The 26,339-nt window shown below is 44.8% G+C and overlaps 7 protein-coding genes across 7 annotated transcripts; 2 read left to right on the top strand and 5 right to left on the bottom strand.

Annotated features, from left to right (window-relative positions):
• Positions 1-2,157: 2,157 nt before the first annotated feature.
• On the bottom strand, positions 2,158-3,949 carry JR316_0013514 (uncharacterized protein; the record flags this gene model as incomplete). Its single annotated transcript, XM_047899104.1, has 7 exons — positions 2,158-2,503; positions 2,564-2,608; positions 2,669-2,935; positions 2,992-3,046; positions 3,101-3,205; positions 3,266-3,390; positions 3,447-3,949. 7 exons carry the CDS (start codon positions 3,947-3,949, stop codon positions 2,158-2,160), a joined length of 1,446 nt encoding a protein of 481 aa, XP_047741824.1.
• Positions 3,950-4,872: 923 nt separating this feature from the next.
• On the bottom strand, positions 4,873-5,870 carry JR316_0013513 (uncharacterized protein; the record flags this gene model as incomplete). The annotated part of the gene is made up of 6 exons (XM_047899103.1): positions 4,873-4,981; positions 5,042-5,165; positions 5,220-5,269; positions 5,330-5,596; positions 5,653-5,707; positions 5,762-5,870. The coding sequence occupies 6 exons, from the start codon at positions 5,868-5,870 to the stop codon at positions 4,873-4,875; spliced, it is 714 nt and encodes a 237-aa protein (XP_047741823.1).
• Positions 5,871-6,046: 176 nt separating this feature from the next.
• JR316_0013512 (uncharacterized protein) lies at positions 6,047-7,676 on the bottom strand (the record flags this gene model as incomplete). The annotated part of the gene is made up of 5 exons (XM_047899102.1): positions 6,047-6,108; positions 6,522-7,199; positions 7,251-7,261; positions 7,322-7,497; positions 7,557-7,676. 5 exons carry the CDS (start codon positions 7,674-7,676, stop codon positions 6,047-6,049), a joined length of 1,047 nt encoding a protein of 348 aa, XP_047741822.1.
• A 3,768-nt stretch (positions 7,677-11,444) lies between these two features.
• On the bottom strand, positions 11,445-12,551 carry JR316_0013511 (uncharacterized protein; the record flags this gene model as incomplete). The annotated part of the gene is made up of 1 exon (XM_047899101.1): positions 11,445-12,551. The coding sequence occupies one exon, from the start codon at positions 12,549-12,551 to the stop codon at positions 11,445-11,447; it is 1,107 nt and encodes a 368-aa protein (XP_047741821.1).
• A 469-nt stretch (positions 12,552-13,020) lies between these two features.
• Positions 13,021-14,217, bottom strand: JR316_0013510 (4-O-methyl-glucuronoyl methylesterase; the record flags this gene model as incomplete). Its single annotated transcript, XM_047899100.1, has 1 exon — positions 13,021-14,217. The coding sequence occupies one exon, from the start codon at positions 14,215-14,217 to the stop codon at positions 13,021-13,023; it is 1,197 nt and encodes a 398-aa protein (XP_047741820.1).
• A 2,678-nt stretch (positions 14,218-16,895) lies between these two features.
• On the top strand, positions 16,896-17,683 carry JR316_0013509 (uncharacterized protein; the record flags this gene model as incomplete). The annotated part of the gene is made up of 3 exons (XM_047899099.1): positions 16,896-16,961; positions 17,065-17,118; positions 17,180-17,683. 3 exons carry the CDS (start codon positions 16,896-16,898, stop codon positions 17,681-17,683), a joined length of 624 nt encoding a protein of 207 aa, XP_047741819.1.
• A 4,923-nt stretch (positions 17,684-22,606) lies between these two features.
• Positions 22,607-25,528, top strand: JR316_0013508 (uncharacterized protein; the record flags this gene model as incomplete). The annotated part of the gene is made up of 1 exon (XM_047899098.1): positions 22,607-25,528. One exon carries the CDS (start codon positions 22,607-22,609, stop codon positions 25,526-25,528), a length of 2,922 nt encoding a protein of 973 aa, XP_047741818.1.
• Positions 25,529-26,339: the final 811 nt, after the last annotated feature.

Genomic DNA, 26,339 nt, shown 5'->3' with positions numbered 1-26,339 from the left:
AAACCTTCCAAAGTTTTTCATCCAGCCTTGGTGTTTCGTTTTGAAACACGAACAGAATGATGTTGTGATTGATGAGGTACAGACACAGAGAGGCCTCATATATTAGAACCTTTGTGTTTTGTTTTGAAACACAAACGGAATTATGCTGTGATTGATGAGGTACAGACGCAGAGAGGACTCACATATTAGGATGGATATTTTATGATCACAGCTACTATGGCATCCTGAATAGTTAAAAATACGACGTTTCTGATTTATACAAATACATCACTGATGTGCTCAATGAATCAAGGTATTCGTTCCTGATGACATCTATCTTCTCTCCATGGTGACATAACACGAGGATTGATATCAAATGGTCTAGTACTATATTATGAGAGCAGAATCGTGTAAATGGAAGGGTTTTCTCCTGTCGAAATGAACATTACCATCCATCGAGACTCGCAAGTTGCTGTCATCTCCAGTGGCATAAATGCTACGATGCTTGCGGGCTTCCTCTTAGGTGATCTCCTATGTATTCACACTCTAGAGCTTGCTACCAATTTCAGACAGGCGTATACACTGTGGTGTTTTTGGTGACTGTCTACCTATATTGTAAGCCCTTTGAATATCGTTTTGAACACTGGAAAGGATGACAAATTCTTCAGACACCAAGCAACCCGCAAAGGGTATTCGACGATATATTTTAATTGTGGTATCACTGTTATACTTGCTTTCCTTCTGCTCGGTCATGACCATGTGGAACCGGACCAATTCGTCTGTTGTTCAAGCAGAAAGCATAGCATTGTCATTTTTATTGTTAATGAATCCCACAAAAAAGAACAGTCTGTTTCTTCAATTTGTGAACGATTCATCGATCATCGTAGCTGATGGTCTACTGGTGGGTGCATTTCCTTTCAAATGCACTACGTGTTTGAACAAAATCAATATGTATTTTCTTAACAGCTGTGGAGATGCTACCGTTTATGGGACCAAAAGCTTGGAGTATTTTGCATAACCCTGGTAATCATTGCGGTAGAAATTGGTATGTCTTATACTTCTTACGTCAGATCAGTAATAAATCCTTTTCATATAGTCCTTGTAATAGCTGACACTGTACTGGCTTCCAGAACGATACAGAGCCCGGCCTTGGTAAATAATGTCAATGGCGCCTTTACATTCATATCATTGGGGGTCACTTTTTTGACGACTTCGCTCATTGGATATAAGATGTACTGGACGACACGAGGAATCAGTACCTACCGCAAAAAGGTTTTTAGGCGTATAATTCTTCTCTTAATCGAGTCATCCGTTGGCTACACCTTGATTATCCTAATGAATGGAATTACCTCTGTTATACCAGCATTTAATGACTTGAATGCTCCAAAACTTTTCCAATTGACATATTATTTGGCCGTAGTGCTTCCAATTACTGCAGTGAGTTGAAATTTTATTTATCTCACCTCATAACTAACCTAACCCAGGGAATATCCCCGACAATTCTTGTGGGACGTATCACTATTGCGGACATCATGAATACGAAAATCAGCAGTGAACAATTTCCCACGAGTTACTAGATACCCATGACTTCAAAAAGTTATCAAGTCATGATTGAAGACGACTGTTCGGCAGCCTTTACAATTACGAGTTAAAATCAATATAGTACCTCAGCGTTGTTACTTTACTCCAACTTTTATTTCACCGTCTTGTATAATCAAGTGATTGAGAAACTTCTTCAGGGCAGCATACTGCATCGTGATGTCTAGCTGGCGTTCGGGGGGTAATTTAAGGACTTTCATAGCTTCACATCAATAGGTAAAACAGAATCAAGAAGATAATCAATGAAAAAAGTCACGAAGAATAAGTAATGGGTAATTTTTGCAGCGAACATCGCTGCCGAAACTCACCGTGAGAAATCAACGCGGCTCATCGATGAGTGGGAGTGATAAAAAGTGCGAGATCGAAAAAAATGGCATTCCACCGCCGTCGACGATGTGCCCTACCGACTACTGACTATCGTACGCGATGGTGTCCTCCGATACCACATCACTGAGTGGCCTTCGACTTCCGGCGTCCCCTGGAACCTTTTCTTTGTGGTGCATCGGGGCGACCAGTCCTTTGAAAATCACGGCATATGAGTCATTATCTTATCTGGGCGATGCGGAATCAAGAAAGCACTTACACTATTGTCATATTTTCCATGTTGACGGACATTTGATGGTGAGCAAACGCCTTGCTAGCCGCCTTTGTCTCTGCGGCGACGAATGGGATGAACCCACCTTGCTTGGCCTCCGACGTCGCCAACGGCGTTAAGTCGTGTGCGTACGACTTCATCATTGCTGGAGCCCTCGGGTTCAGGTTTCTGCGCTTCCCCCTGGCTCCCTGCACCCCTGTGCTTCGGTCTCCTGGTACGGAGTCCAGGGACTCCTTCACCTTGGACTTTTTGGGCTTATGGGAGCCTCCAGCAGACTCAATCTCCGAGTCCGACTCCTCGTGTTGTCTCTTTCGAGATCCACTTTCCCCACTGGAACAAACATTTTTCCTCGTGAGCTCGCAGCTTCGAAGTCATTGCTGTTGATCATACCTTCCAATTGTTTGGCTGGGCCCTATCTCTCTCCGCCCGCCGTATCTGCATATGATAACGCAATGTCAATGTCTACTTCATAGAGAGGAGGAAAAAATGGCATACCCTCCATCATTCTTTTGGGCTTTGTCGACGTATTGTCGCTCTACAGGCTCGTTTGTGAGCCTGGAGCGGTGTTCTTCGTGTCCATCCCTGATGGATGTAGATGTGCAATTCTCTTTCTCCTCTCTTAATAAGGAGAAAGATGTTGTTGGATAATGGGTGTTTGGACCCTCACCCAACTCGACCCATGACCAAGCATTGTCGGAAAATATTACTTGGTGCTGGGCTGCATCAGCGCGACCCCCTATGTGGGGAGATAGGGAAGACGACCTAAAAGTAAAGGTCCTTTCAGCGAAATCTGTTGCGAATGTGCTGGTAAGACTGACATTTCATTGCCATCGACATTCTCGACGGGCGCCGTATGCTGGTCAACCATTAGGTCTGCGAATGATGAGAGTAGCAATTATCATTAGGCTTATAGTTGAACAAACATACTCTTCCCGTTATCCCGATGACTCAAAGTACCGTCGAAGGCATCGGGTACTGTTTGGTGGGTAGGAAAACCCGCCCTTTCTGAATCCAGGTGAAGCGCGGATGGTGCTGTATGTATACAAATTAATGAGTAATTATATTTAAAAAACAAATCACCACAAGACGCACCCGCCATATCGTGCTCCGGCCATACACTCCGGTCAATCGATGGCTGGAACGGCTCGTCGAATTGACCTTGATGCCAATTAGAGAGACCTGGCTGTCCCATTGACGGTATTGAAGGTGATGCTGATCTAAATGAGAAAATTGTTGTCAATCGGGATATCACATATGGGATTTGAGGACTGACGGTTCATGCCTACTGCCTAAAGAAGTCGTATCCCGACAATTGATTAGCACCGGAAAGGAGCTCATGTGTACAGGTACCACCGCTGGAGGGGATAGTACCTCATATTGATTGCTGTTATATGCCGAGGGAGTGGCATATAGAGTATGACGGTGGTGTGAATCCTCGATTTCACCAGGAATTAGTTGGTGATTATCCTGATGTCTCGAGCTCGCGCCACTCGTGGCTGGAGCTTGTACGTTGACCTCATCAATGGTAGCCCCTCTTTCATCTTTACCTTTATGGTAGGTGGGTAGGCCTGGAAAAATTCGCGATATACTGCGCAACACATCCGCACAGAATTGAAAGGTAGGGTCAGGAAGAGGTGCATCGATGGCTTCGACGGGATTACTGTCTCCGGCTCCATACGAAGCGCCACTCAATGCACCAAGGTCGCGGTTGTCATCGCATGGGTTTTGTGGCGCGTAGTCTTGCAGGTCAGCCAAAGTGAAATCGGAATATGGCATAATTGGGACGTTGAGTGGTTGACGGATGGTGGAAAAGGGGAGGACTAATCTGTAGAAAGAGAACAATGGTACTCAAATATGTGTTTAGAAATTCCCAGGCTCCAGCTCTTAATCCGGTGAACTGGGTTATGACTTACGCTTACAACGTGTAGGTATTACGAAGATTTGATGATCGATTCCCATGCCAGAGTCTTCTTTACTGGTGCACAGGAGGTATATGCAAGACTGCGCTCTGACTTTACAACCTTGAACAAGGCGCATGTTAAGAGTCTGAAGTCTCGTTCACTCAACCTCATGGCGAACAACGACGTGATCTTGTTTAATTGCTTAATTCGCACCGTTATCTTTTAACTACTGAAAATCGGTCTACAGGGTGTTTTCAAGAACTGGGCACTGACTCGAATCTTCGTCGTCGGCAAAAGTATAAATTTGTCACGCTGTCAAAATGCCTGAGAATACTTCGACATCTGATAACGACACCCAATGCTGTGTGGTTACGTTGTTGTGTGCACATCCGTGGGGAATCAGAGAGATTTTATCAGTTTGCGCATGTAAGCAGTAACCTGGGAGTAATGGCTGGAAGACAATATTTTTTTTCACTGTTGATTCCTGGGACATTGTTCGTCGCAGTAGTCAAAAGGTCAGAAAGGACAAATGTCAATAATTGTGGCAATAAAGTGGCAATAAATGACCATTTTAAAGGAAAGTGTTGCTTTCTGAATGCCACAAAGATCCGAGAAATGGAATCATGAAGAGGATTACAGGAAAAAATCCACGTATAATTAAGACAAGCAACTTTGCTTTTAATAAGAACATTGATGCGCCGGAATTTACCGTGAGAAATTAATGCCGCCCATCGATGAGCGAGACTGATAAGATAAAAAAAATGGGCTTTCACTACCGTCGACGACGTACCCTACTGCCTACAGACTATCGTAGACGATTGGTTCCACCGATACCCCGTCACTGAGCTGCCTTTGAATTTTTGCATCCCATAGACCCTTTCTTTTGGATACTTCGGGGCTCCCAATCCTTTAATAACTACAGCACGTAAGTTGCAATCTTATCTGGACGATGCGGAATGCCCAGTACCTCTGTTGTCCGAGACCACACGCGGAATCTGGGGACTCTGTCGTCCTGGGCTTCTTGTATCGGCGATAGCCTTCTGAGTCCAACTCATTGCGTCGTCTCTTCGATTCGAGGCGCGCTTTCACCCCTAGAACGAACATTTTCCTCGTGAGCTCGCAGCCTTGAAGTCATTGCTGCTGACCATACCTTCCAATTGTTTGGCTGGGCCCTATCTCTCTCCGCCCGCCGTATCTGCATATGATAACGCAATGTCAATGTCTACTTCATAGAGAGGAGGAAAAAACGGCATACCCTCCATCATTCCTTTGGGCTTCGTTGACGTCTTGTCGCTCTACAAGCTCGTTTGTGAGCCTGGAGCGGAGTTCTTCGCGTCCATCGTTGATAGATTCACTTGTACACCTTTTTTTCTCCTCTCTTTCTGTGGACAAAGATGTTGATGGATGATGGGTGTTGGAATCCTCACCCAACTCGAACCATGGCCGAGCATTGTCGGAAAATAAGCCCTGATGTTGGGCTGCATCAGCGCAACCCTCTATGTGGGGAGATAGGAAAGATGACCTGAAAATCATGGTCTTTTAAGCGAAATCAGTTGTGAATGTACTGGTAAGACTGACAACTTATTGCCATCCGCGTTTTCGACGGGCGCCGTATGCTGGTCAAGCATTAGGTCTGGGAATGACAAGATTGGTAATGGTTATTAGATTAATAGTTGAACAAACTTACTTGTCCCGTTATCCAGAAGATAGGAAGTACCGTCGACGGCATCGGGTGCTGTGTTGCGGGCAGTAACTCCCATGCTTTCTGAATCAGACAAATTGAAGAAATATGGCATGATTTGGACCTTGAGCGGTTGACGGGTAATGGAAGAGGGGAGGAATAATCTGTCGAAAGGGAACAATGGCACTCTAATGTGTGTATGGAAAATCCCAGGCTCCATCTCTTAATCCGAACAACTGGGCTCTGATTTGTCTAACAACGTGTTGATATGACCAACATCTGATAATCGACTCACATGCATAATTGTTCTTTAACCGGAGCAGGACACCACAGCGCGCACTGGCCACTGGGATCTGAGTGCATATATCACACCTATATCTCAAACGATTGTACATCGTAGTGAACTCACTAAAGGGTATTTTAAAGGACTGGGTGCTGACTCGAATCTTCATCATCGGCAAAAGTACGGATTTGTTACAGTGTCAAAAAGCCTGAGAATATCTTAGACACCAGATAACAAGATCCAACTCTGTGTGATTACGTTTTTGTGTGCACATCCGTGGGTAATCAGAGAGATCTTATCAGCTTGCGCTAATAAGCTCGGCCTGCCTCCTGTTGTTCCCCATTTCACCATGTGGCGACGCGACATCCCAATATATCACCTGAACTCCAAGCTATTATTCGCGCATTTTAATTTTTACAATATCACTGCCACAGCCCTTCAGGTGCAAATGGTTGAATAAGGTATACATATGCTAATATATACCTTTCTTCAAGTAGAACCTTTCCATAGCATTTGCCTGAACTTTCCAGAATGGTTTGCCGTATTCCAACAACCACTCCAAGTGATGGTCCCTGAGATCGTTCATCGATATAATAAAGTCTAAATCCTCTGGAACCATGGCTCTCCCCACGTTATCCTCCCCTCCAAATGTCAACGCGGACCATAATAAGCCTAGTTTTTCAATATAATTCTGTAAATTTCCACCCGACTTTCCTTCGCCAACGCCTTTTGCAACAGCGTAGAACTGACCGCGGTTGGCATGCATGCAAAGTGGCTTCCATCCTACCAGCTCGTTTGATAAGATGCGGAGGAGGAAGATGATCCGTGCAGCAATATGGCGATGCGGTAGAGGAAGTTTAACGACGAGCGTACCACCTTGTCTGACTGACTTTAACCCTATTATCACCTGGGAGATCAGAAGCCTGTCACGATCCCACGGGACGGAGGTCGTCTGGGTGCGTAGTTGGTGTCCGTCCAACAGTACAAGATCGAAAACTGGTACCGACATGTACATCGGCAGACGATGGAGCTCAACTGTGTCGTTGCAGTGTGGACCAAGCTCGAAGTAGGTGAGGTTGGCTGAGAGCAAGTGGAACCGCGTGAGGTAGTCACTTTCCAGTAAAAACTCATGTCCGCCCTCTTCTACAGGTAGGGATACACCTGTACCAATGGCGTTGGGATTGTTCTCTAAAATTTACGAGGAGAATCCACCAGGAGAGCACCTGGGTAAAGGATCAGTTAGTCCATGTATTCCTGCTAAAATGCGATCGAAACATAGATACCCCAAGTCGAGGAAGACCAAACCATGGGTAAAGGAAACAACATCAACATTACTATCTATCTCTCGAAACAGAATTTTCATTCTCTTAAACCAGATGAGGTTGAGCTTGGGCGAGCAGGTATCAGAAGTGTGGCGCTGTTTGCAAAAATGAAGTTCTGTAGTGGTATCATTCCATCCCTGCAGATGTACCATAAGTTCTCGTTGATGGGTGAATGAGTAGCTGCGGGAGGACTTACCTTGTCTTGCAGGATAATCAAGCGTTCAAGATCTGTAGCGCCGTGTTCTACCAATAATCGAACAAGTTCCCTTTCGCATTCTTGTTCGTGAGGACGGGAGCGGGGGGAACCAGTATCCATTGAGAACAAATAGATCGTGGGGTGCTTTTGGATGATGAAAAACCTGTATCTCACATTAAATAAGACAGACAGCTTTCGCTTTCATCAGTGTGGGCTCAATAGTCTTATCGATTTTTTCACTCACAATGAGTAATCGGATGTTAATATAGAAGGTGAGAAGTTTAACTTAATACATGTCGGGTGTGTCAATGGAAGAAGAATTGTAAAGGGATATATATGCTGTAGCGAAAACGGTATTTAAATCACCATTACAAGTTTCCGTGGAGTAGGCGCCCATTTACTCTTGAGCTTCCATCCAGTGCTTCTATCTTGTCAATGACAGCGTGGACTGGTCATATGAAGGTCCGTTACGTTCAAATTACCTATCGTAGTCTAATTATTGATCGATATTTCCTTCAGCTGAACTAGATACTGAAATGAGTGATATTCGTTCACAAGAGCACATTGATCAAGATGGCATCGCGAAAATCACGTAAACGTTCCTGTTGCTTTTGACGCCATGACGCTGCTCAACGGCCACCCAGAGTTTAAGAGCTTCTCGGGCCGATGGCATTGGAGATGAAGAACCATTTGGACTCACGTACGGTTGCCGCCTCAAACATGGTCTACATAAGGCAACTGTTCCGCTATCAAGAAGCGGTGGATGGGGGTCCTGGCACTGCGTTACTTTCCTGTTTGTCACGTCAGGTAGAACTGCTGTTCAGACCCTCTTGTGTGTGACTGTGGTTGGCCGGCTCGGGGGCAGTCGGAGTTTCAAATTCCAACCTCTATCCTGTGAGCAAGCCCAGAGCGAGCCTCGAGGTGCTTCTCCGAAATGTCCTTACCCCACCTCCTCGTTCACTAACAGGTTGACATACAGGCCAAAGCAGGTGAGTAAAATTTCTTATCTTGCTGTACAACACCACAAGTCACCACGTATTACACCTCCCTTGCCGTCGGCTACCCTCCAACCTTGAGACAGGCATGCCGCCATGTCCCCGTTTAGATGGAGCATTTTGTGTGTTTGTTTAAGTCGGTGGTGTACAACGCCGTCTTCCAGCGTATTCCTATGCTGTAAAATTTGGCCCTTATTCTACACAGCTTACAAGTAGGTTAATTAGGTTGTATTATATACTGCTCATAAATTGGACTATGAGAAATGTCATTTTTCACATTATAAAAAGGTGCTTTACCAGAAAGTGTGAATGTGACTCAGAAATTGGACATAGGATACAAGCAACATGTAATACCGATCACCCTTCAATTTAAGTTTTTGCTTGTTTCTGCCTCGTGTTCTGATAAACTCGGGGGTTCGTTTCCATTTCTATCCGTCAGGTTCGAACCATAATGGTTGCATGTTCTCCCCTCAAGAACGCACGTATGTTGACCACTGTAGACAGGCAGTTATAAGTAACAAACTGAATGTTCTTTCATAACCATTAAATTTCTGGTTTGCAAGCTTTTGACATGGAAGCAACAGGAAAATAGACAATTGGAAAAAGCAACTTTTTAGTGATTCAACATGTCAATCAAGGACCTCGAGAGTCTATGCGTGTATAACAGTGTTTGCACCACTCTTGATTTGGGCCATCTCATGAGAAGTTGAGGAAGATATAGACCATTGTGAAGATGAAAAATCGGAAGAGGAATACTCAGAAGCTGCTGCTCTCGTCCCTGAGGCAACGAAACAAAAAGAAAAAAAACATTGAAACCTTGACATATTGTTGAACGATGGAAAAGAGGAAACCTTTGACTCGGACACGGAATATTTAATTTTGAGTCTTGACAAACGGAGGTGAGTGTTGATTACGCCTTAGCAGCATGAGCCAGGACTACTAATTTTGTCAATTCACTTGTAACCTCTGCAACTGAAAAGCAGACTTGTTATCCAATATGGCAGAAACACAGCCATACTAACAGCCCAGTGGCTTCTTTCAATTGGACATTGTAACTTGTTGTATTCATAGATGCAGAATCATTGAAGCGGCTCCGGAGGCGCTTCAACATCGGCAAAAGTGACCAAGTCCCAAAATGCCTTTGCTGCCTTTTAAGGAAGGCCAATGATTCATGTGACATAATTATGTCACACAAAACATTTGGGTAAAATTTGGAGGCACCCAAAACATTTAGAAGGCATTTGGAGGCTCCAAAAACATTTGTAGAGCCCAAAAGTTATTACTAAATATTTCACATACTTACACTTATTTCTCAATTATTGGTTTGCCATAGAACTTAGAGTGAATGATTGATCATAAATAAAAAGAAAAAGAAAAGCTTGAGTTCAACTTGACATGCACTCAAATGATTACCGGCCTTAGAGTGCGCAAAAAATGATTTTTCAATGTAAAAATTTATTCACAGTATCATCGCACAATGTCAATTTAAGGCAAAGTCCACCGTTTCTGTCTAGCCATCGACAAAGAGCCTCCCAGGTCTGATTACAAATTAAGTCGGAGATTGAATCAATGTTATGTGTATAATAACTCGAGACATGCCCCGAATTCCTTTCTTTCCTCACTCTCATGTCTCCTGGTTCTGACAACACAATCTTCTGGTGTCCCATGCACATGACATAGGCCTGAAAGTTAAACTCACAAGGTAAATCAATTATCCCCAACTGCCAGTGCAACCCAACTGACAATTTCTTTTATGTCTTTGCTCCTCCTTCGACTTTGATACATCTTTCCATCAAGTATAGATTACAGTCTTACGGACATGCATGTTGAATTAATTGTGAGTATATGCGCATCAAATGCGCATACATTTTGCATTTTGCTTACCATGACTCACTGTGACACATCCAGATCCAGATCTCAAATCACACGAGTTATTGTGACCTGGTCACACGGAGTCTCCCAGGGTCTGGTTGACCATTATCGTCATCTGTACTCGTTTCTATGTACCCTCCATTGTAGTCAATCAAATTTTATTGTGTTAGTATTTCCAAAGTGTGTGATTATTGGGAAATGGCTGCTATAAATAAGAATAAACAAGCTGTAGCATTGTGTGAACCTCAAATCTTTTTTGGGTCTCTCAAATGCAACTCAAATGTTGTCCAAATGTTTTTGGGTCTCCCAAATTTTACCGAAATGATTTCATTAAATTTAGATTTTGATAAAACATTCATTCTAGTGAAGGATTTGTAGCCTTTCAAAATTGCGAGTCTCTACTTAGTCGATATAAAAGGCCATTTGCGCCTTGGGGCCTTTGGGCGTCCCCAAATGCCTTACTAAGGCATTTGGGGACTTGGTCACTTTTGCCGATGAACGATTCAGAGGCGATTCTGCGTCTTCCCACGCTTCTGATGAGCAGAATCACCTCTGCGTCTGACCTCCCATAATGTATATAATACAAACTCAGCTCTACATATTAAACTGATAGAATAATTCTGGTACTCTAACTTCAACTTCAATTTTGTTCAGGCTCATGTGCCAGCAGCCAGTAACACTTCGGTAATGGCACTAGATTGTTCATAGCCTCGGCGGTCGGCAGAACATGTACAGTGTCGGAGATTGTAAAGCTACAAAAGGTGTCACAGAGGTAACGGAGAGTTATGCCACGAGGAAGGGACCCCGATTAACAAAAACGGACTCAGATTCCACGATCTGCAAGAAAGTTAGACCATGTTTGAGGCGGCAACCGTACTCACGGCTATGGAATCGCAAACTTACTTATCGGCGGTTAACCCACCTAAAACCTAACTTAACCTAACCTGTAACAATATAAGAATATATAGACAATATAACGAGCGTGTAATAACATCATTCTAAGCATTATTTGCGGCCAGATTTAATACGGATGGAAGGACCGGGTGCTCTTCCGGGGAGACCCACGGAAGGATTGGGTACGGTGTTTGAACCAGCAAGGTTCGAGAAGCAGACGGTGATGATACGGGACGGCTGGCACAGTAATTCCGTGATCAAACAGTTTCATCTTTATCTTCTCGTGCCACTCCTCCATAGAGTCAGCGTTTTCTTTGGAGAACTCCATGCGCGACCATGGGTCGGCGTAGTTGTTGCTTCCGCGAATCCAACGAACGTGCAATTGCACATTATGGTCTAAGCATGTTTTCCCAATCCTGCCCACAACAGAATCGAGCTCCTCCAAAAAGACGGCTCGTCGATCAACCCACCTGTTTTGGCTTGAGAGGGAGGTGACTACATCCTGGTTATCTGAAAGAATGACGAAACAAGGGGGATCGGGAGGGTATCTCCGGGATTGGATGGATTCGTACTGATGAAGAGTCAGCAGAGTTTCAAGTGTGATCTCCACTGCAATCAACTCTCCCCATGAGGCATATACTGACCCGTCTAATATGCGCGGAATTATGTAGTTCTTTCCTGTCTTCCACGACCAGGCCAACCCTAGAGCCTGCTGGTGGCCGCCTGGCGCTGGCATGAAGAACCCGATGCCTTTGTTGCATGCATCAGTGTATGCGACAGTGGGCAGGACAAGTGGGACACCGTTCTCTGGATCGCGCCAGAACTCCTGGAGAAAGTACTCAGCGGGGGTCATATTGTTTGATTTGTTCATATTTCCAAGCATCCGACGAATAGCGACAAGAGCAGCTGCACGTTCATTTTTCCAGTACTGAATCCAGCTTTGTGGTTGGCCATACGGAAGATTTTCAAGGCGTGTATGAGCGGTGGACATCAAGTTCATCATTTTTCCTACTTCTTCACGACATTCTTCAATGTTCAGGGATGCCTCAGAGAACACAGCAGTATTATTTGGATATTGGGACCTTCGAGATGGCGTTGAGAGGAGAAGATCAACCTGCGATGGAAGCCTGCTAGATGAAGGATTGCCTCTGTAGTCGACGCTGTTGCCGTAAAAGGCAGCGGGACGCTTTGTCGGAGAGTTTGGGCTATCCCAGTGTGGACTTTTAGGTCTCATCTGCGATGAGCAGTGCCTTCGAGTTGGCGTACCAAATCTATTCATGATAGAAACAAGTAACAATATGGGTTAGCCCGCAGAGTAAGATAAAATAATTTTTGAGGAGGGACGGAGTGATTGGGAATAAAATGCCCCGTTGAAGAGCTATATTATATAGTGAGTTTAGTAATGGCACTCAGTTTGTTTACACTGACGCATGCGGTGTTGGCACTGTTGATGGGTAGTGCCTTGATTACCATTTTCAAAAGAGAACATATTAGAAGCTTCGAAAAATGATAAAAATTTCTGAGGCCATGACACAGGCCCACTTAGGGATCTAATGGTCAATACAATATGATTATGTCGGGCCTCATGTCAAGCATTGGAGCAACCAACATACGAACCAAATGCGTTCAGATTTTTTTCTTGAAGAAAGTAAATCAAACATGCACGACTCTGCTACACAAGCCTAGTTACAAATGCGTACGCGTCAATGAAGTTTGGGAACATTCCAATTGATGTAGGTGGATGGAACAAAGCCAACATTGTTCGGCCCATCAGTGTCGAAAACAGTGGTATTCACATTCTGGCCCTTGAGGAATCGGCTGATGAATGCGGAAACGTCGGGTGCTTCGTCTGCGGGAAGTGCACAGTGGTCGTGGTTACCCTCCTGAGTGATTCCCATTGAGCTAGGGATCCCGAGTGCTTCGTAGATGAGGTGTCCAGTTGTCTGGCATCCCCACACCGACTCGGGACCGAGCCAGTCGATGCCGGTGTTGTCGATCACTAGCAGCCCGCGGGGAGCGACGAGGCCAGCGAGCATGTGGTGGTCAAATGGGAGGACCGTGACCTCATTCACGAATGGATTGAAGTTAGGAGAGAACCAAACGTTCTCCTGGACAATCTCGGATGCAGTCTGCGTGGTGATGTTCTGTTTGTTGAGCATGTCGTCGGAGATGCGCCAGCACCCTGCGCCGCCAGACCCAGACTCCTGAACCAGCGTGAGCGCGATTCGCTCCTCGAAGGCACCAGCGACGTATGCGCCTTTGCCGTTACGACTGCATCCAGTAACTCCAAGCCGTTTCACGTCAATGTTGTGGCCCGGTGTGGTCTCCAACACGTCGATGATGCGTCCGATACCCCATGTCCATGCGATGAGGGCACCCGCAGAGTGGTTTGAGCCGTAAAGGGTGAAGAATTTGCCTACTCCTCGGCTGCTCTGATCGTTCTGGAGAGCGATATCGTTATTGTTGAAGTTGATCAGAGCAACGTCTGATGGAATGGGGACGCTGGCTCCACCGACGGCGATGACAGCGGGGAAAGGACCTTTACCCGCCAGGGTCAGGTTCTTGGGTGGGGTGATAGGGACAGTGAAGGAAATGGATTTCCCGGCCTCGGTTGCGTTGACGGTGAGGACACCGTTGGAGAAAGATCCAAAAACTTGTTCTGGCCTAGGTGGGAGAGTACCAAGTTCGAAACGCTGGAATAATTGCCCAATCTCCTCGCGGCGGCAGGCCCACTGTTCAGGTGTAACGACGGGTGTACCATCGAGAAACGCGAAGGGATTTGGGAGGGCGGGGTTTGTCGTGAAATCGATGTTTTCAGGGAGAGTGGTACATGCGCCTGGAGCGGGAAGCGCAAGAGTAGGCACTGCTAGAAGCAAAAATGGTACGAGGTATTGAAACATTAAGACTTGGTGATTCGAGACATTGTGCAATGCTTTTATTTGCTGAACAATGCATCTATTGGAATGTCATGGTAGATCCCTTGAGCGGCCCGTAGACGTGTCCTTCGATGGTGTATCGTAAGTGTTGAACAGTGGAGATGTATTGATCACATGGACTTGTACGAGCCGTAAATCAGATTGAAGGTGAGATAACTTTAGGACGGTGAGTGACATATAGAGAGAACTATATGTTGAGAATAGAAGTACATACCAATAGCACGGGGCGTCAGATGTCTACCCTGGACTCCACGGAATGAGTTAAGATTGCCAACCGAGGCTTTGAAGGTTTTGAAGCATCAGAGAACAGCAACCAACAACCTGCTACTCTTTATGCGACGGGCCGGCTGGTATTCAAGGATTGGTGGCAGTTGACGTCAAGTGGTGTCCGGAACATCAGGAATGTCCTGTGCAACATACATTCGACTTCGTATATGTTGCGACAGTGATGATGTTTGAAGGGTTGAACCTATGACATCGTCCAATTGGCGAATTGCGAAGCACGCATAGCCATATAGCGTCAAGTTAAACTGCACAAAAGTACACTTGTTCTGGTATGGTTGAGAGAGTACTAGGCCACTTGATATCGATCAACTCCGTCCACGCTCAGATAGATACAGCTGAAGGTATGAACCTAGACGTCGTTATTCGCTCAACATTGAAATAAAACGACATTTATGTTGTTGCTCACGTCATAGAACCTGAATTATCGATTTAGACTGAACGTATTTGAGGAACACGGAAAAACAAACGGCAGAATGACCAATGATAGAGGGGGGGTAGTCGTTTCGTTATACGCCAGCGCACAACCATGTTCGTAACGGCAGAAGCAGTCCAAACGAGGATTCAGCCACGATATTTCCATGAGAAACATCTGGTCTCATTGAGTTCTTATAAAAGGGGAGAAACACAGACAGAGTCAACTTATAAAGTTAGGATTGGATTGTGAATAGGAAGAAACCACGAAGCGGAACGAAACGTCAAGACGGCGGGGTTTAAATTAATGGGATTACCTAATGTTGTGGCTGTAAGGGCGGGGAGATAAGATAAGATAACGTGGTCACCTTCAATTCGAGTCAAGTCTTTCCAACTTGCACAACAACTTCGGGATATATTTCATCAGAACAGCATGGTCAGATATAAATTCTCAGAATACAGGTTTATTTTGTTTGAAAGGGCTTTGAGGTCACTGCACAAGAAAATTCAAAGCAATTCAGGAAAAAATATTGAGTATTGTTTTTGGCAACCATTCCAAACAAGTATTATGATCAGAGTTGCGACATGTACAGAAACTCAAGATGGAAAAGAGTGTGCATCTGTTTAAGAATTTAAGCATTGAACAGTCAACTGATCTTTAGACCATAATTTAACTATAGGGAAATATTTTATACGGTTGTAGTCTAACGATGACATGAGCACCTTTCACTTCTGCTGGAGCGCTGCCAGAGTAAAGTACCCCGAAGATACTAGATCCGCATCAGGGTACTTCATTGTGTGACTAACTTCCGATTATGATCAATGTCGTATAGGATACACTAGGTAATTTACCATTAACTGCAGTCTACTACTTCGTTTGGATATATCACCTATGCGGCATACACACAGTGACTCGGCTTACTGTCAACGTGTTCATGTTTTCTCAAGAATTGCGCTGGTTCTCTGGCACTAGACCATAAATTGACGAAGAAATTTGAACATACGCATAGCGTGTCACTCTGTATTTCACTAATTCCGTTATCGCCGACTACTCGATGTCATGAAATTTTCAGTTTATACAGTTTATTTCAGTAGATGGCGGTAGAAGAGTAGTGGGAGGGTTAAGAGAGGTTCTGACGCGACTCACTTTGTAATTCTTCGACTAGCCGGTCAAGCACGCTGCGGGGACCTGAACGCGATGGCTATACGGGGTATAGCCTTCCGATCTCACTAAAGCAATAGACTTTAGAGTGGTACATTTACAAAGACTATAGGTCCCTACTCATGGATACTGCACAGGATCCCCCACGCGCCGCTGATCATCTGTGATTTGCAGAAAACTGAGATGCAGTCAATTCGACTAAGTGAAACAGGCATCCGGACCCTCATTGCCTCGATGTAGACCTGTTCCCCGCATTTTCCCACATCATGCCTTTTTGGCCGGTGTTTTTCCACCCGATGGACTTGTGCTGAACCACGGGGCTCGGAACGCGGATATCGTTAATTCTTTATGGCATGCTGCATACTTTCGGCTCGGCTGAGTCCTACCCTCAGGCTCAATCGCCGTCTCCTTCTTGCTCCTCCTACCATGCTGCCAGAGATGACGCATTCATTAGGTAGCGAGTGGTAAAGCGAAGCACGGTATCTTCGCTTAGAGCTCAGAATGAGCTTGGAGCGGGTCATGTTTACCATAGACGGGACGACAACAGAGCCACTGGGTGACAGTTCGTATGAGGGCATCTTAAGGTTCGCTGATTGATCGGAAAGCATGCTCCAGATGGGGTAGCGCATCTTGCCTAAGCCGACGGTGCATATGGTTCCTCAGATACTAGGCACGCCGAGTTGCGGTCAGTGCACCCTGAAGACAATTCTATTGACGAAGGAGCAAAGGCACGTATATAAATAACATGTGCCGAAGTTGAGCTTTTTCCCCCAGTTCCACTATCATGCATTTTACCAGCCTCACTGTATTCGCTGCTCTCACGCTCCTTACAACTACTTTAGCATCTCCTGTGCGTATACCTTTCTCTTGAACTCCCTCTTAACACCCGTCTCTCTGTTTTCGACACCACCCCCGCTCAACGACTCGTTCTAATATGCCGTTTGCCGATCTAGATCAGCGCAGACCTCGACGCTCGCCACGTCGTTAGTGTGGAGAGGGATGTTGCGGTGCGTAGCTGGCTCACCATCATTTGCGCCTCACATGCTGAGCTTCCATATCATCCATCAGTCCGTGTATAGCATCGAGCACACCGTACAGCGCGACGTTGAGGACTCAGCTCTAACTGCGGAGGCTACGCCGCCAGACCGTGATTGGAAGCGCGACAGCGTCGCAGGACCCCCTAACCAGGACTGGAAGCATGCAGGCCCTCCTAACAGTGATTGGAGACGCGCAGGACCGCCAAACTCCGATTGGAGGCGTGATGCTGCAGGCCCACCAAACCAATCATGGAAGCGAGGCCAACCGAACCAGGACTGGAGACGAGAAGCTGTCGCTGATGCTGCTCCCCTCGGCGACAAGGATTGGCGGCGAGATGCGTCTCCTGCCCCCGCTCCTGGAGATCGCGATTGGAGGCGAGATGCGTCTCCAGTACCCACCCCCGGAGACCGTGACTGGAGGCGGAAGGATCCTATCTACCCTTGGAGAAGGGCCGACACTCCACCGAATCGACCATGGAAAAGGGAAGCCAGTGCTAACGCTGGTCCAGATGTAGCACCTGGTAACTCGGCATGAAGGAGTGACTGGGTGAAGCGGAGGCCTGGGCATTCTGGGCATGAGCTCAACGACAGTGCAGGAGGTTTCTCCCAAGCAAAGATTACCTATACTATATCAAACGTTCATCTCTCAGCTTTTCTTCATCTCGCGCTCTGAAACCTTTTTTCAGGTTATAGGGTTGCGTGATAGGAATCTGAAGTTTTTTGGCTCAATGTTTCGGTGTCGGTGATATAATATTGTATACTTGGTTTTTTCTCTGATGGGTGTTGAAGACCGCTTCGCCCGTTGTATCTGCTTCAGTTTGTTGGGATTTGTTAGATAGTAGTTATTTTATCCGTATTCTTATGTTTACCGTACCGCTTTTTGGAATTTAAACGTTCTTTTAGTTCAATTTGTTCGATGAGAAATCTTGTTCTGGGCGATGACACATCATCATACTGAAATTAAGGCCAAGCATAGTATCACAGCTTCAAAGATTGAACACCTTTTCTGTAGTGATGATTAAGCCTAAACGGTGTTAGGCATCACAAACGTATTATGTCGCGTTTATTTTAACTGGTCGTTCTTGTACAGTACTCAGTTAGGAGGACCTTCCCTAACACCACGCGTGAACTGAAGCTTTGCAAAACATCATCCAACGATGTTTTACAACTGTATCGCACCAGAACGTTAGCGTTTTGAAATAACATGCAAGACCGGGAATGCAGAGTTCATATCAATTTATTTGCGGCAGGAGTCGGTCTATGTTTCCTGTATTCTCGGAGCAGTATCCTGTCAATTAAACGTAACAAACTATATGACAATATGGCGGACAGAACACAAACCTCTTGCAAAGCCCTCACTGGTGCCCGTAAGGAGGGATAAGTTCATTGAGTATGTATCAAGCACCGCCTCTTACAGGTTATATCCCTATTTTGATGCTGCGTTGGTAAGTAGATATCTGTAAACACATATGTTTCTTGAGGAGTGAGAAACAGTAAAGTGAGCAAAGATTGCGTAAGTAACGTATGACTTCATCCTCAAGGCTGCCACATGGTCCGTTGTGCTTAGAGTTACAGGGACGTTAGTGTTACAGGGACGTAGGTCACCCTGAGCTCAGAGTACCGCCTCGCGCGCGCGCTGGCACGGGCAACCAAGTCAATGCCTAGTGTTATATATCGTGATCTGCTACTATCTTGTCTTCGGCGCTGGCAATGATATTGCAAGATTGCGCGTGCGACGTGCATGCTCCTTGGCAGCGAGTCGGAAATGTACCGAGTGTGCATTTCGGAGTATGTCATGACATTTGGGTCTAACGTGCTCATTCAATTCTTATGGTGGAAATACGAGCGAGGAATGCATATGACCAAACGTTTGTCGCGACAGAACGTTACCTAGCAAGCAAAAATGAGTAAAGTGATACCCAAGTTGTGGATTTTCAATTCGTTCGTGTGAACGTCATGGGCTCCGTCATGGCCAACACGCCGGCCACGGCCGCTGAGCACGGCCACGCTACTGCATTTTTTTCCCATGTTGAGGGCAAGCAGTGGAAAACACCGACGCGTAATTGGTTCCGATGCTTGAAATATCGCTTCTCCTATCTCCGGGACAATTGTTTGCAATGAGCGTGGTCTTCGAGTTATATAAAAGTAATTGAGCAATCATCGCCCCTTTCAGGCTAGCTTTGGACTAGCTCCCGAAGCTCATTTGGATCTCAGCCAATACATATTGTACATAACGTACTCCTTAAATATTTGAATGGTTATAGCTATTTTCATATCGATAGACCTATTCCCTAAATTTACACATACACGAACAACGAATTTTATCGAGCGGAACATAAAATCTGAAGACGGAAAAATCACGGAAACTCGCAAAATCGTCAATGAGTATTTACAAAAAGTCGAGCTATGAGAACTAAGATCAGTACCACCACATTAGCAGCAACCCTAAAGCCATTCCCTTCTCAAACTTGAAAGGTATGTCGATGCTTTGCTGCCAGATCGTACCATAGTTTGATATAAACTCAACATCGGAGCATTCCTTATGTAACTAGGTTACGCAAAAATTCAAGGCCGACTGTATGAATATATTTTAAGGTTGGGCCTATCGATATGAAAATAGCTGTAATATCGTTTAGGCTGGAGCCTATTGGCAGGTACCTGGATGCCAAACCATAAAGAGAGGACGTAAAATTTTGAATCCATAAGGGCGGTACTAGAGTAGCAAAATTGGATGTGGGTCATCCAAGAGTGGCGAGTGATTTTCATTTCAGGTCCGAGAATACCATGCGCTTTGATATTGCCAAAGATATCCGTCATTTGGTTTGAGGCAGTCGAGCCAGAGGGTTCGTTCAATCTACCGACATTAGGAAACTACGCCTTCACTTAAGCGTGTCATGATTGAACTGACGAATCATAGGATCATGCAAAACACCGACAGTTAGAAGCCTACGCTAGACTTCATGGCATGGCCCTCGCGGTTTGGGATCACAGGCCTCGACGAAAACTTCGCAGCTCAAACTTGACTTGAATCATCATCGATCCCTGCAACTGAATCGCGCGTATGCACTAGTAGTGGGGATGTCCAATCCCCGGTTAGTGTGACACCAAGTGACAGGCGAGGTCACACCTGTGACCAGGCAATTTCTTGAGACATTGAGTTTGTGCTTTGCACAAATCAAGGTTTCGCCATTTTTTATGTCAATAGAGGCAGAAGATAGTTTATCTCTGTACCTATGGTATTAATTAGCTGTAAAAAGTTGTCAATGTGTTTTAAATGCTTAATCAAGGTGTTTTGCCTGCCAAATTTAGACCTCAAAGATATTTATGCATTATCTCCTCAAGAAATACACATATAGGTATGATCTGTAGAGTTTTGTTCATTAGAATTGAATTTGGAATCGACCTATCAGAGCCGAATTTTGAAATTCTTCCTGGTTTCTGAGATATACATGTAAAATAGGCACTTTAACATACTTAGAGGCACAATATAAAAAATCTGCTCTGATAGAGTTGTGGCATATAGAAATTAGATTACTTTATGTCTGCAAAACTACTTGCAGTTTTGAGGCTGTAATGAGTTGATAGCCAAATACTGGTTATGGATCAATATTACTACCATTATATATATCATAGATGTTATTGATTACATTATATATCATTGAACTAAAATGCCCTTTAAAACAGCATTCCATCGCAGTTAAAATCATGAGATTTGGTGAAGAAATGACCATTTTACACCTTTAACAATTTTTGGCCTTTGGATGGCTGGGAGCGGGAGCCACTCTCAGCCGCGTCTATTTTTGGCCGTGTCATTCAGCATTGACCATGTTTAGACGAGAGAGCATATCTACATGAATTCTGCACCGATTTTCATGATTCAAGATGATAAATGCTCGGTTTTTTAAAGTCAACATGTCTATTCTCATCTCAAATTCCAAACCATATTTCTCAGATCTGCAGCATGCAAGTTCTCTTTGTTATCATCATGTGATTTTTGATAAATCGCTTATTTCATGTACTATTTGCATTCAAGCCTTACTTTTAAGACTCAAATGTGTGTTATATGTGTGTTGGACTTCATTAGTTCTGAATTATAAGAAGGTAACTGTCTAGAATGAAGAAATATAGGCATGTATCAGGTTTTGTGACAAAACCTTGCGTGACGCGTGATTATCCCTGCCTGTCACGCTATCAGGGATTGTGCAACACCACTAGTAGTAGTCTGGTATATTTATATACAGGGGCACGTACTAGAAAATATTTGCCTAGAGCATGGAAAAGGTTAGAAGCTGTCGTTTGCCAAGAAGGCACACCAATGAGTAGTTAGCTTAGAATCTTATTCTTCTCTTCGGAAAATTCAGGAGGGCAATCGGAACCGACACGAATCCCGCACAGGTTGGTAAATTGTTCCTGTTTGACAATGATAACATACAGTGGTGTTGCACAATCCCTGATAGCGTGACAGGCAGGGATAATCACACGTCACGCAAGGTTTTGTCACAAAACCTGATACATGCCTATATTTCTTCATTCTAGACAGTTACCTTCTTATAATTCAGAACTAATGAAGTCCAACACACATATAACACACATTTGAGTCTTAAAAGTAAGGCTTGAATGCAAATAGTACATGAAATAAGCGATTTATCAAAAATCACATGATGATAACAAAGAGAACTTGCATGCTGCAGATCTGAGAAATATGGTTTGGAATTTGAGATGAGAATAGACATGTTGACTTTAAAAAACCGAGCATTTATCATCTTGAATCATGAAAATCGGTGCAGAATTCATGTAGATATGCTCTCTCGTCTAAACATGGTCAATGCTGAATGACACGGCCAAAAATAGACGCGGCTGAGAGTGGCTCCCGCTCCCAGCCATCCAAAGGCCAAAAATTGTTAAAGGTGTAAAATGGTCATTTCTTCACCAAATCTCATGATTTTAACTGCGATGGAATGCTGTTTTAAAGGGCATTTTAGTTCAATGATATATAATGTAATCAATAACATCTATGATATATATAATGGTAGTAATATTGATCCATAACCAGTATTTGGCTATCAACTCATTACAGCCTCAAAACTGCAAGTAGTTTTGCAGACATAAAGTAATCTAATTTCTATATGCCACAACTCTATCAGAGCAGATTTTTTATATTGTGCCTCTAAGTATGTTAATGTAACGGGCGACGGACAGAATAGATATTTCTTATTTCAAACCACATCGGATAGCGCCGATGTGGTTACATTTCACGCAACGTAGATAGGAGCTAGTTAGTTCTTTGTTTCGTACTTACTAGACCCCAATATACGTTGGTCTGGTTTAGTTCGTGCGACGTAAGAATTCTCCTCGTAAAGCAGCGCTTTACACTTTTTTAAACCAGCTATCTATATTGGTGGTTAACCAATCCACCCCTCCTATCTATTCGCTACCCCTATACCACTGCCACCTCACAATGGCATCCCCTCAACCGTCTCAAGGGAACGACACCCCGAAAGACACTGCTAGCCATGACATCTTGGTGTTTAACCGAGAGACAATGCGATTTGACAAAGTAAAGGTCACACAAACAGGAGTCACTCGAGACTCTGTTGACAACGTAGACGCACCAGAACCGGGGACATCGAAACCAATCGATAAGGGCCCCGTTGGAGATGACACGCAACCGCCAGAGACATCCAAGGATGAGGCGATTGAAGGACTGCAGAGAGAAATCGATGCTCGATTAGAGACGATATGGGAGATTTACGGAGTTGATCGTCTGGATAGACAGATCGCCCTCCGTAACAAGGCCATTGACATAGTGGAACAGGAGATTACACGCATAGGAAATGCGAGTACCGAAGGATGGGGAATTGATAAGTACATATCAGTAGTGGTTAAGACTGCGTCCCGTATGGCTGAGAAATATGCGGATAGACCGCGATATCATTATATCAGTTCGATGGGCATACCCATAAGCCCAATAACCGAAATGACCAATATACTGGAGATGCCAGTATCATCACCACGCATCCGACCACCCGATAATGCGGTGTACAAGTTACCGTCGGTAGCAGACATTAGTGCTGTAGATAGGGGGCAAGAGGCAAGCCTATCGATGAATGACCAGCAAGCACAGTTTGCAGGGTTCCCTAACGTCACTCGCAGATCTGACGCAAGAGTGGCAAGAGCCGTAAGTTGGAAGGATCGCGTGGCCTACCAGACCATGCGCAACGCGTCCTTAAGGGAATCCGGAACCTCAAACATTGATGACCAAGGCATTGAATTCGATGGTCATCGACCACGAGAAGCGGTGCGAGCGACGTCGCCATTACCAAAACAGGAATATGTAGAGGATATGGCAAGTCTGAATTTATTAGACGCACCATATGGATCAGTGCGCTCGAAAAGGACAATCGAGCGTGAAGATAAATATGCACGCAGTGGCACTATACCGCCACAATTTACTAATTATGGTGAATCAAGGCGTACACCACGAGGTTATTCTATGCCAAGGGCGGTAGCCACACGCGTTAAGCCAGGAATATCCGAGGCCAATGAGGCCCATAAATCGGATATGCAGGACCGATTATCTAGGTTGATACATGAATTACTGGGTACCAGAATCGAGTTCCCAGAAGGTTTCAAGTATAACACAAAGATGGAAAGTGACAAGAGTACACGATACTCGGGGTCACCTAAGTTTTCTGACTTAGAAAACTGGCTGTCGGACCTGTGTACAAAAATGGCAGTCAGACAGCTTGGGGGACCAAAAAACGAGCAGATACGTAGAATGATACTACCCGAATACTTGGATGGAGAAGCCAAGTTCTTCTATAACCATCACGTTGCTAATATAAACCGTCAAAAAAGGAGCTGGACTTTTGAAGAGGTGATACTTGCCCTGTACGAGCGTTTTGTGCACCCAACATCAATGCAAGATGCACGCGAAGCATTCCGTACGGCGATGTTTAACCCTGACAAAGGAGTTCAGGCATTTTATGATACAATTCTGGAGCATGCGCAGAACATGTACGAGTATCCAGATCAATACTCTATACTTGAAGTGTTCTTATCGGGGATTCCTCGAGCCATGCGATCTCACTTGATTAGGAATGACGGACTATCGCCTGAGATAAACTCAGTCGATGAGTTCGTAGGGTTAGCAAAGTTATATGAAGAATGTCAGAAAACTGATGCATATTACCAACGCCACGGCCGCGAGGCAAGCGGGGCGACTAATCCATTAAAAGCGCAACATATTGATACAAAACCGTTAAGGATACGTTCGCGTGGAAAGCTTATGGTATTGCGATCTCAACTGATAGATCCTAACAAAGGCAATAACAAGCCTGAAGAGTCCAATGCTGTAAAGATTGTACATAAGACGCAAGCAACCACTGCAAATCCAGTCGGTGCCAACAAGCCGAAAGGAAATAACGTTGGCCGAACAATTCAGTGTTATAACTGTGGTAAGACTGGCCACTTCGCTAAAGAATGCGTTGAGCCACGCAAAGATCGAGTACAATTAAGAGCAGCACGCACAGTTGCTCCTGATGACATTGATGAAACAATGTCCAACATGGGGGACGACGAAGCGGATCCGGAGGATATTGGGCCTGCTGACGAAGATCAATACACCGAAGTCGAGGTAGTCGACAGCGATTGGTACGAATCGGAATCACGTATTGAAAGTGACCAATGCCGCGCTATGAGCGTGATGAGCCCAGATGTTGCAAACACCAATAACTTTGTTGAATGCGAAAGTAGCTCAGATAACGAATTTGTGGACGTATTGGTACCCCTGGAACCAAAAATACATGATATGACCAATGATGGTACTCATGCAATGACGGAGATACCTGAAGCACAAGCTAGAAGTGATGAGGACAAAATTAAGATGCGAAAGGTCAGATTACGCACTTCAAAAAAGGAGCGCATGAGGCCAGTTCTTAAGCCGGAGGATAAGGAGTGTTTGGTTACATATGTAAACGTAGCGGGGATGGATGCGTGGACGCTATGGGACTCGGGGAGTACAACCTCGGGATTAACCCCAGCTTTTGCGCAGATTGCTGACATATCGGTCGATACTCTAATTGACCCGCACATCCTACAACTGGGAACGACGGGAAGCCGGTCATCCATTAAATATGGAACGGATACACAAGTTAACGTGGGTAACTTATCAACAACCACGTACCTCGACATTATAAACATCGATCGGTATGATATGATCATCGGGACACCGTTTATGCGCAAGCATAAAGTGATGCTGGACTTCGATAAGTCAGTGGTACACATTAACGGAGTATCCATACCCGCCATTCGTGTACCAAGGGACACTGATGGACGGTTACGCCGTCAACGTGTAACTGAGAAGCATGCCGATACCTGACTACACTCGGCGCATCATCAGAAGACAGATAGAAGGAAAATAAACATTGTTGAGATTGACGATGTTGAAAAGCACAACCAAAACATAAATAGCTTACCCACAGAGGATACAAGACTGATGGTCACACTGGATGAATATGATACGCCAGTACAATTGGTCGAGAAGTGTGATCGACCTAAGCCAAACCCACATAAATACCACAGTCAAATTGCAGAAAAACCAAGCTGCGAGGCGGACAATGAACACGGTAACTCACACTGTGCCAATTATGACCCGAGTAATAATAGTAATAATGATGAAAAGAAGATGTTAGTGGAAGATCTGGGGTCTGGACAACGAGTCTGGAGGATTGATTATCTGGATGATTCTATTATAGTAAATAACCACGCTAATGAAGACTATTGTCAGCCAACGTCTTCAAAAATAAAAGTTGAGGATCTGATAACCGACGAAGATGAGCAAGAACAGGTGGCCGAACTCAATGAAAAGAATCATCGAGACCGTCATAGGTTTTGGGACAGGCCTACTGCACCAGTCGAATTGGACTAGGTATTTGATCCACGTATGCCACGCGAATGGAATAACATGATGGACTCAATGTCAGCAGAGCATTGGGCAAGGCGCGGGCGTTGGGACATACCGGGCAAAGAAATATATCGACAGCCCGAACCATCAGAGATATCGTTGCCTCAGATTATACATATTAAAAAACCCACAAATCCTGTTCGTTTAAGATACAACGATTGGTCGGAATCATCGCTAAAAACAATTAGTGACGACTTGCAAAAGCCATTGCGGATGGCACGAATGG

The sequence above is a fragment of the Psilocybe cubensis genome (genome assembly GCF_017499595.1).
Source record: "Psilocybe cubensis strain MGC-MH-2018 chromosome Unknown contig3, whole genome shotgun sequence".
Lineage (NCBI taxonomy): Eukaryota > Fungi > Basidiomycota > Agaricomycetes > Agaricales > Agrocybaceae > Psilocybe > Psilocybe cubensis.
The sequence above is the reverse complement of the archived record's forward strand: the minus strand, read 5'-3'. Positions and strand labels throughout refer to the sequence as shown.